Source organism: Sapajus apella, unplaced genomic scaffold, assembly GCF_009761245.1.
Source record: "Sapajus apella isolate SASKATOON/1434 unplaced genomic scaffold, GSC_monkey_1.0 scaffold15, whole genome shotgun sequence".
NCBI classification, from domain to species: domain Eukaryota; kingdom Metazoa; phylum Chordata; class Mammalia; order Primates; family Cebidae; genus Sapajus; species Sapajus apella.
In genome coordinates, this window is record NW_022436955.1 from 10,120,722 (window position 1) to 10,131,700 (window position 10,979).

General features: G+C 46.5%; 2 protein-coding genes across 2 annotated transcripts in view; both read left to right on the forward strand.

Annotated features, from left to right (window-relative positions):
* The window catches only part of CMTM1 (CKLF like MARVEL transmembrane domain containing 1), a 13,076-nt gene extending 5,688 nt beyond the window's left edge, over nt 1-7,388 (forward strand). Inside the window, exons 3-4 of the mRNA XM_032284120.1 lie at nt 5,396-5,494; nt 7,084-7,388. Of these exons, the coding sequence (XP_032140011.1) occupies nt 5,396-5,494; nt 7,084-7,254 (270 nt within the window). The 3' untranslated portion in view covers nt 7,255-7,388. The remainder of the gene's footprint in view (nt 1-5,395; nt 5,495-7,083) is intronic.
* Nucleotides 7,389-7,482: 94 nt separating this feature from the next.
* Nucleotides 7,483-10,979, forward strand: part of CMTM2 (CKLF like MARVEL transmembrane domain containing 2) — a 15,636-nt gene continuing 12,139 nt past the window's right edge. Inside the window, exons 1-2 of the mRNA XM_032284121.1 lie at nt 7,483-8,169; nt 8,299-8,457. Of these exons, the coding sequence (XP_032140012.1) occupies nt 7,840-8,169; nt 8,299-8,457 (489 nt within the window). The 5' untranslated portion in view covers nt 7,483-7,839. The remainder of the gene's footprint in view (nt 8,170-8,298; nt 8,458-10,979) is intronic.

The window sequence follows — 10,979 nt, forward strand, 5'->3', positions numbered from 1 at the left end:
TATATATATAGAGAGAGAGAGAGAGAGAGAGAGACAGAGAGAGAGAGCCAAAGGTGAATTGGTTATCCTGGTGGATGTACACAGGCCCTTGGGGGTGGGTGACTGATGGCTCCACAGCACCATGAACTGTGGTCAGGAGGACCGGAGCCCTCTGAGGAAAGGACTCATGCAGGCTGGGTCCACACACAAAGCTGGAGAGAGCCAGGAGATGTCATACTTTCCTTTAGGGTCCAGGGGTAATGCCCAAGAAGTATCCCAGACAGAGGTAAGAACTAGGATCTCCTGAGCTTGAACTGTGAGTGTCCTGTGAGAGGACCTGTTCTCACAGTGGTCACAGAAAGTTCAGCCCAGCTCTTGTAGGGTTACAAGCCTTTGGTCAACTCCAATAAAGCCAGGCCCTCTTGCTGTCTGTCTTAAGTGACAGTATCTTCTCTTTAGGGGATGGCTATGGGAGCCCTGAGTATGATTTGGAGCCCTTGCCTCCCTGCTACTGTCCTCAAGAGCATGGGCCAGACTTGGCACAGCACAGGATATGCCTTGTGAGCTCCCAGGAGCTTCATGGTGGGGAAACTCTGTGTTACCAAGATGGTTGCCCAGTTATTCTGATGTTCAGTTCACACTAGCAGGACACATACTGAACAAGCACACAGTTGGTCAGATGGTAAGTGATATAATTAACTTGGAAGTTTTTGAAAAAGACTCATCAAAACAGGACTCAAATTGTGTTCACCTATCCAGTCCCTTCCTTTCAAATCCTCTCTTTCAGATTCTGTGAAATGATGTGTACCTATACAATTTTTCAGAGGGGCAAGTAGCTACCACTGGGAGGCCTTGACACAGCAGGAAATGTGCAAGTTTCGTGAGGGTATTAGTGCTAGGAGGTGCTGACTTGGGCACTTCAGAAGGTAGACAGGCTTAGAATCAAACTTCAGGAGTCGCTTGGGACCTTATGATAAGGTCAGTGCAGAAAGCCCCGGAACACACAGTCAATTTCATACTAGAACTGTTTCAGGTTCTGTGCAGGTTCAGAGGCCTCCCCACAGACAAGAGGTGCCCAACACGCAGCACCACTTCCTTTCAGCCCTTCCCTCCAAGGCAAGAAGGCTTGGTTCCCAGGAGGTCTAGGATTAGGGTAAGGAGGGCTGACTTTAAGTGGTGATTTCTAACTTAAAGGCTCATAAAAGGATAGAGTTCCTTATTTCCCTATTCTAGTTATTGTTTGACAAAGGGGTGAAAGTAAAAGTCTCCACCATGGAGACAGATACAGTCTGATACATCGGGGCTTGGACTCAGCAGGGAAGCCCCAAAGAGCACTGGCTGCAGATACAGGCGACCAAGTGACCTGCTGAGATCTGTGGGTTCTGGGACCATATTTTGTCAAGGCCTCCTCCTCTGGACAGATGATGGAGCCTGGGCTCAGGGACCCATACTCAGTCTCTGAATTGCAGCTGTGAAGGCTGTGCCAGGGACCCTGACACCATGGGGATGGTACAGGCCCAACTCTCAACCCTAAGCTGTGTTAGGACCTATGAGGTCTCCTCGGATGGGCTCTTGGTGTTCTTGGTTCATGTGAACTCACAGAATAAATGTGCCAACTTCCACAGCACTACTTTTACCTGCAGACTTGAGAATGGAACTAAATCCATAAATAAAGTTAATTTAAACTTTTAAAATTTAAACCCATTTTTATCAGCATGAGTCTGCATCAAAGCTAGGAAAAGTACAATTTTCCTCACCCCACACACCCTCTTCATTTTAGGGTTACCAATTCCCCCACTCTAGCCTAGTGTCAGGTACCAGGATACCTAAGAAAGTATGAATTCGAATTATTGTCTTCTAAGTAGCTCATATTTTAAACACTTCTACATCATAAAGAATATAATCCAGCATGGTCAGAGAAACTGAGTTCTGGTCAAGCAGATGTTTTTGCCAACAGAAAGCAATTTTTTTAAAGGAATACAATAAACATTGTAAACTAAAACAAAAAAATGAAACCAGTGAAAGTTGCAGTTAGTTGAATACTCAATGTTTGTAAATTCCAATTACAAATACTACATTTTGTGAAACTAATAATGTTTTAACTTTTTTTTTTTTTTTTTGAGACGGAGTCTTGCTCTGTTGCCCAGGCTGGAGTGCAGTGGCACAATCTTGGCTCACTGTAACCTCTGCCTCCCTGGTTCAAGCAATTCTCTTCCCTCAGTCTCTCAGGTAGCTGGAATTACAGGCACGTGCCACCACACCCAGCTAGTTTTTGTATTTTTAGTAGAGACAGGGTTTCACCATGTTGGCTAGGATGGTCTCAATCTCTTGACCTTGTGATCCCCCCACCTCGGCCTCCCAAAGTGCTAGGATTATAGGCGTGAGCCACCCCGCCCTGTTGCCCAGGCTGGAGTGCAATGGCAAGATCTCGGCTCACTGCAACCTTTACCTCCCAGGTTCAAGCAATTCTCCTGCCCCAGCCTCCCGAGTAGCTATGGTTACAGGCACACCTGGCTACTTTTTGCATTTTTGGTAGAAACATGGTTTCACCATGTTGGCCAGGCTGGTCTCGAACTCCTGACCCCAGGTGATCCACCCGCCTCGGCCTCCCAAAGTGCTAGGATTACAGGTGTGAGCCACCATGCCTGGCCTGATTAACTTTTTTTCTAATATTCAGTTTTGGTTTTAAAATATTAAGTACCCACCATTAAGGCATCTTACTGTTTCCCACTTATAATTCTACGTGATTTTGAATATCTCAGAGAATAATTTGGAGGCTTTATGTAAAAATTGTCAAGTAAAAAACACATTTCTCATTTTAGTCAGAGAAAGTTAGTTGAGTCAATAAGGTATTTGGGGGGAAAGGGAAAGATAATAAGTAAGGATGGCATTTATGAGGAAAGTGGAAGTCATACTGGACATGGCCAAGCCCAGCTGCAGTTTTAATACAGCCATCAACCATATCTGTCTCTCTGTCCAGATGAGGCAAAAAAGAGGGTCTGTGTCTAAGGCAAAAGGGAGGAGGTTGGCAGGAAGAAGGCCCTTGGGCACTCAAGTCAGACTGCCCAAGGTCATAGCCACTTACTGGCTGAACAACCCTGGGCAAGTTGCTTACCCATCTGTAAACTGGGGATAATGAGAGTTTGTTGTGAGAATCAAATGAGATCATATATTAACACACTGGCACAGTACATGACACATAGTAAGTGCTCAATAATGTGAGCTAGCTACAGTAGAACTGTTAGATACAAGGCGAACCTTAGCTCCAATGGACAGTTCAGAAGAACACTTCTTTGTAAGTAAGGACCACGGTAAACTATAATATCCATAGTCCAACAAGGAAGCAAAATTATGACAGGTAGTCAAAGACTGGTTGGGCCTGGTCTGTGGTTGGTTTATTATCATTATTGGTGTGCTTTCACCCAAATTCTCATGATCTAAGGCCACAGCCAGTTAGTGGTCAGAGAAACTGAGCTCTGGTTATGTAGATGTTTTGGCCAACAGAAAGCAATTTTTAAAAAAGAATATTTGACTTTTGAAAGTTTACACTCTGCTTCCCAGTTGTAAGAGTCCTTGTTCACATCCTTGACTACCTTGGTTTACACAGTCCTCACGGGCTAAGCTTCCTGCAAAGCTACAAACCACTGTACCTGCCTCAGTCAGGCCTGCCCTCTCAGCCCGCAGAACCCAGCTGGGACTTACTTCCAACCTCTACCAGCCCTGCTATGTGCCCCTGTTCCAGTGTTAACTCCGGGCACCAAAACAGTAGGCATTAGTGCCTTTCCTAGAGGCAAGTCGCATTCCACAATAGGACTCCTTGGTCACCAACCCCAACAGGAAGAACACCTGGAGTTTGCAGAGAGTTTACTATCTGTTAACATTTTGAGAGCAGATATGAACCTACATTTTGATGCACTCCCACCACCTACTAGATGCCAGGCATATTATCAGATGCTTTCAGAGTCATTATGCCATTTAATCTTCAGACCCAATGAACCTCAGTCATTATCCCCATATTACACATTGCCAAGTTGGCAGACAGGTAATAAAATATGCCCCACCTAGGAACTGGCAGGCCAAAAGAGTTCATCAACAAAAACACTCAACTTGTGCAGTATCATTTTGACCCTCCAGACCCATCCCACAGAAAATGCCAAAGATGGATTGGATGCTGCACTTGCAGACTAGGAGAATAGTTCATTTCCTCCTTATTTGGGTGTCCCTGATGGGAGGCAACAGTGAGTTGAGTTCTGATTCCACCCATTATTCAATCCTAAGCTACTGAAAAATGCCTCTAAGCCTCCACCATGTCCTCTGGAAACTGGGGATGATGACAATTTCGACTTTGGATGCTGCTTTGTGAGGGTTAAATGAGGTTAAATGATGAACTGGGAAATGCTTGGCACATCAAAGAGCTCCACTGGGGCCATTATGACTCCATGATCCTTACACTGGATGGCAGTGCTCCTTGATGTGTTTGGACCAGTGCACCAGAAAGGCTGCCATTACCAAGTCAGACCATCAAGACTTAAAGACTGAAGGTATTCAGATTAGGTGTCTGGCCCATATTGTGGTTACATCCTCTAGGATTTTGCCCCTACCCATACTCTGCTGTCACTGACTCACTGCATACTCGTTCTCCCATTGTTTTGCTAAGGAAGCCCAGCCACTGCTCACCCAGGAGGGCACCCCTACCCACTCATCCTCACTATTTCAGCCCATAAAGAAGCAGGTTGAGCTAGCAATTAAAGAACTCAGGACTGAAATCCAACTGGAATCCACAAGAAGGAGCACATTGAGCCTGCAGATGTCAGAGCACATTCAATTCCAGCCATGTTTCAGGAAAGAGCAAAAAATATTCACTCCAGAGTATGAGACCTGCTCCTCAGATGAGTTCATATGTTCTCGGGACACGTAAACTCATTGAATAAATGTGGCTCAATTTCCAGATCTGGGAGGAGAAGTAAATCCATAATTAAAGTGCTAAGCTAAAATTTTATTTTTATATTAAATAAGGTATGGAATAGATTGCAGAATTTACATTAAAAAATACCAAAAAATCACATTTTAGAGGGCCAATTTGGGCTAGGCCCCTTGACCACTAGGTTTTTTCATGATCTCTTTCCTATGCCCTTTAAGAAAAACCTGATGGAAAAAGTTGTCAGCTTTTTTTTCTAATGGTATTCTTTAATGAAAATAAACCCATTTCTGCAGACAAAGTCATATCTAGGACCTTAACATCACATAAACTCATGTCTCTGGACGATGTAAGAATTGTGCCTCAGGGTTCCTCCTCATCTTAATCAAAGGGAAAGTTTTTTAAAGGCATCTATTCTTAGATGTGTAATTGACAAGCTTACATATTTATGAAATTAATTTTTTTATAAACTTGAGAATTTTCTATTCTGTATTACAGGATCTTACCAACAGTATCATTACAGCTGCGTTCCTCTCAGTCATTGCCTTCTTGGCCATGCAAGAAAAGAAAAGAAGACATTTATTCTATGTTGGAGGGGTAGGTAGAAGCCTGCATGACTCCATTTAAGATCAGTATTCCAAGACTGAAAAGGGAAATTAGCAGACTCCATTAGATCATTAACCAAGCAGAATTCCCACTGCCACCCCTCTCCTTCTTGCACTGACTTCTTCAGATGATACGAAGTTGCACCAACTCTGAGCTCATGAAAATCTTAATTCTAATATGCATTCTCCGAATAGGTACAAAAGCAAGAGTCTGCTAAACCCCTTTTGAGAATTGTACACACTATTTTTGAAATGTTAAGCAAGATCTTTTCATCTATAAATAGGACTTTGATCTTCTGGACTACAGAATTGTATTTTAAAGACAGATAAAAAGAGAGATTGTAGGGGGGGAAGTGCACTGTCAAAGTGAGAAATCCAGCCTATTCAAGAAGGAAGGCAGGAAGAAGCCTGCCACATGTCGAATTGCCCAGTATATGCCCTGCACCAGGCTAGGCACATTCTGACTTCATCTTTATAATCTCATTTTTACAGATACAGGAACTGAGGTTAAATACCTTGCTGTGGGTCACAAGACTGGGACAAACTGGGACTCAAACCCTCATCATATGGAAGAACACAAGAAATGGCAGATCAAATGCTTGGAAGATTCAGGGGGTGGGGGTGGGGAGGTAGGGCTTTGGTTCAAGAAGTTAAACAGTGAGAACAGAAATTAACGAAGAAAAAAAAAGTTTATTTGACTTCATTCCATAATCAGTAAATATCTGTCAATCCCATTGGATTGTGCCAGACCTGAGCTCAGTGCTGGGATGAAGCCCCTTCCTCTTTGGGGAAGCTCACAGATTTGCTAGGGCAAAGCATACCTAGGAAAAGCTCATTAAGCAGCCAGGAATTAAGTGACCATAAAGAGAAACATCCAAGCCTGTCAAGAGTCCTGGCGTGCACAGGGGAATATCTGTGCCATGGGCACCCCCCACGTCTGCCAGGGGTTCCCACTCCCAGGTCTCCATTTCTTCTTACTGGATGGCAGCTATCCCACATCCCACCCCTCACTGGTCTTCCTGCCTTCAGCCTGGTTCACTTTCCATTCACCTTATGGCCACTGCAAGTGGGTTTTCTGAGTCTCACACCTGACCTCTTGATAAGAGTCCCAGATCCTGCACCTCTCCAGCCTCAACTCTGCCCCCTTCTCAGCAGCCCCGGAGGTCCTGACGACACCAGATTCCTTAGAGACCTTAGTCTAGTGCCTGGGTTACCCTCCTCCCCTTAGGAACTCCTTCCTGCCCTTTGCAAACATAGCCCAAAAGTCTTTCTATGGGGAAGCCTTCTCAGGACTCACCCCTACCTGCAAACGCATAGGGCCAGTGCCCTTCCCTGGTCCTTTCCTGGTGCCTCAGGCATCAGGCGAGGCTACTACTGGCAACAAAATCCCCTGTTTCCAAAATCCCTTTTTCTGGGAAAGGCAGAGTGGGCCTGCAGCAGCCAACTGGGGTAGTGAAGGGTCAGAGGGGACAGGAGGCCGCCCGCAGCGCCCGCCCTGGATGGAGGTAGGTTCGAGACCTTGTTACCGAGCTGCAAAATAACCCCGCCTTTCCTTCCCGCATATGGTCTTGTATCTGACAGTCCCTGTGTCTCACAGCGGTAATCGTGTGTGGCATCGATGCGTTTGTGGTCACCAAGACGATGAGGACTAACTTGAAAAAATTCCTGGGAGTCGAAGTCGAAAGCACGGTTTCCCCTGCCGGGGATGCCTACCCTGAAACTGGCCCCGACGCCCCGCAGAGGCCCGCCTGACGCCAGCCCCGCGCCCTCTCAGATGCAAGTTTCTGTCGAATCGCTCCCTCTGAGCCCACCCCCGAGCTCGCATGCTGTCACCCATTCCGGCCTAAATGTGACCATAAAATCAGGGCTGCTGCTTTTATTGAGAACGCCTGCTTCCTCTCGTTGCCTTGTGAAAGTCGCGTTGTATTTTTCTGCCCATGGCGCTGCGCCCGCGGAGCTCAGGGCTGTGACCCGGTGCTCGCAGCCCCCTGACCTGGCAACGGAGCTGCAGCTTCCAGACCTCAGGCCGCCTGGCGACTCCGGGCTGGGACCGCGAGGGCAGCTCCGCGCCGAGGTGGGACGGCAGGTAGGGAACGGAGGTGGGGCCCATCGGGGGCCCGCACGTGGAGGGTAAGCGGATCCGGCAGCTGCGCGCGGACGCGGGCGCGCGTGGAGAGGGGGCGAGAGTTGGCATTCGGTGGTCCTGGCGGTTAGCTGAGTGGGCCTTTTGAGCCGCTCGGTGGACACCAGGCTCTCTGGTAGGCCTGGCCTACTCAGAAACAGCAGGAGAGAGAAAAAACAGGCCGGCTGTGAGAAGCCAAGGACACCGAGTCAGCCATGGCACCTAAGGCAGCAAAGGGGGACAAGCCAGCAAAGGGGGACAAGCCGGCAAAGGGGGACAAGCCGGCAAAGGGGGACAAGCAGGCGGCAAAGGGGGACAAGCCGGCGCCAGTGTCAGCTCCACCTCCAGCCAAAGACCAACCCGCCAAAGACCAACCCGGAGAGGATGAGGACGATGAGGCGGCAGCACCGAAGAAACCCAAGTCAGTGCAGCCCAAGCACGAAGTGGGCACGAGGAAGGGGTGTCGCCGCTACCGGTGGGAATTAAAAGACAGCAATAAAGAGTTCTGGCTCTTGGGGCACGCTGAGGTCAAGATTCTGAGTGTGGTAAGCTGGACTGGTATCCCTGGGTGGGGGGCCTTGACCAAAGGTGGGGGAAAGGAGGAGCAGGCTCCAGGTCCTCAGAAAGATGGTGAGAGGCCCTTGCTGCTGGTTCAGGTGTCTGTCTCACTGCAGGTCTGCCTAATAGTGGCAATGATACTGTTCTCCTCACTCACCGTGCACCCCATCTTGAAGCTTATCATCACCATGGAGATATCCATCTTCAGCTTCTTCATCTTACTGTACAGCTTTGCCATTAACAGATACATACCCTTCATCCTGTGGCCCATTTCTGTAAGTAAGGGGCAATGGAGAGTGCCTGTGTCCAGAATGCTGATCATGTGTGTGTGTGAGGCGGGGGGAGCACCTGGAAAGTCACCAGAGAGACACACCTCACCTCCCATATCTGTGCCTGAGTCAGGGGCTCAGAGCATCAATGGGGCCCAGGCAGAGGCAGCTGGGTGCAAGAGGGATAGCTAGGCAGAAAATGCTCCAAAAAAGCCTACCTGTGTGTTGGAGTGACAGTGTGGAACTCTTACCTACCCGGTGGTCAAAGAGAACCTGACCCTTTGCTCTCTTTAGAGGGAAGGGAGGTGTAGCAACCAGTTGTTCCTCTGAACTCCTGTGCCAGCTCACACTTAACTGGAAGATCGCCCCAGAAGGACCCCAACCCCAAAATTTAAAGACGAAAATTACTCTCCCATAAATCAATAAAATAAGACAAAATGAGATTTTTTTAAAAAAAATCACTTCTAAAGCAGTGTTAGGTCTCCAATTAATATCTCTATAAAGGATGTTTGGATCAGAAGGATGTTGAGCCCAAAGCAGTCATCTAGTGGAATGAGACAGAACTGGGCAAGTTAATGAACCATTCCCAGCCTGTTTCCTCATCTGTAACATGGGGACAGTCGTAATTCCTTGCAGAATTGACATTTAATCCTGAGGATTACATGTAAATTGCTTGACACCGTGCCTGAGGACTCATGGAGTTGAATCCCTGCCCATCACCTGTGTAATCACAGGGCACATCCACCTAACCCCATGCCAGTCAATGAAAACCCCAATTCCTAAGTCCCTTTGTTCATTGCACATTCACAGCCTGGCTCTAGAGCCCTCTTGTTCACTGTTTCACTCACTTTACACATGAGGAAACTGGCTTAGAATGGCCAAGTAACTTGCCCCCAGGTCACTCAGCAGGTAAGTAGCAGAAAAAAGATTCAAACTTAGCTTTATGAGTATATTTTGTCCTGCCTCCTTGTTAAAAACTGTTAGGGTCCAGGGATCTATAGGTCTTGATGAGGTAAATGAGGACCTCCAATACAGGAAGAAAGGACAAGAGGGCCAAATAAGGACTCTCAGAAAAGGGACAAGCAGAAGACAAGGTAAAAGGACAGGCAGAGGACAAGTTCCTCAACAAGGAGGCTGAGAAGACATTTTTAGTTCCAGCAAGATGTAAAACCAATGAACCCTGAAAATCTTCCTGCTGTGCTTACCTAAAAATATCAGGGGAAATGCAACCAGTATTTAACTTTAACTGAATGAATGAGCTGGCAAAAAAGAAATGGAAACACACAGGCGCCAGAAATGAAAAACGGGGCAGTGATCACATAAGCTACAAAGTATGAGCGGGAATGGTCCACAAGGCATTGTCTCAGGAAACTAGAGCATGGATTTTCATGCACTCTCAAGTCAAGAAATAAGGCCTCGATCCTAAGCAAAGTGGGAATTTAGAACTGAAAACCCTGTATAAAGCTAGCACCCTGGAAAGACTACCCACTTAGGGAAAAGACGGACAAAGACACATACCATTCTTATTACCAACACAGAGAAATAAGGAAACATGTTCATCTCTGCCTGAGCTTTGAGTGGGGGGAGAAGTCTTCCTTGAGAAACAGAAACCTTGAGCCTGCCCTTTGTACAGATTGGAGTTTGAATTATTATTACCTGCAGCCCAGAAACCTTGATGCAGCCCAGAAACCTTCATCTCTGGGAATTACCATAAAAATTGATCCCAGTCTGTTGATATTCTGCTGTTATCCTTGGACTCCTGATAGAACCAAATGCAAAATCACGATCAAGGCATGAAAAGATTCTCACAGTGGGGAGGGGGAAAACCTTGTCAAAAATGAACTAACAATTAGAAACTACAAAACACCTGATTAAAAAAAGAAAACAAAAAACCATTACTAGGAATCAAGAATCAACAAAAATGCCACAAATGGATTAGAATCCTGAGAATATGCAATAATAGATCTGTCTGAAAATAATAATATATTTTAAATGATCACAGACATAAGACTCCTGAGAAAAGAATAAGATACTATGAGGGCAGAATAGACAGACTTTTTAAAAGTACAGTGTCTAGAATAGAAAATATAGTTATTGAAATAAAAATGTCAATAGATGAATTCACAAACAGATCAGAGAGCTGAAAAGAGATCTGTTAACTGAAAGGTATGGGGAAATTACCCAGAACACAGCACAAAGAGAGAGAGAACATGAGAAAGAGATTGAGATAAAACATGGAGTGAGGCTGGGCGCGGTGGCTCAAGCCTGTAATCCCAGCACTTTGGGAGGCCAAGGCGGGTGGATCACGAGGTCAAGAGATCGAGACCATCCTGGTCAACATGGTGAAACCCCGTCTCTACTAAAAATACAAAAACATTAGCTGGGCATGGTGGCGCGTGCCTGTAATCCCAGCTACTCAGGAGATTGAGGCAGGAGAATTGCCTGAACCCAGGAGGTGGAGGTTGCGATGAGCCGAGATCACGCCATTGCACTCCAGCCTGGGTAACAAGAGTGAAACTCCGTCTCAA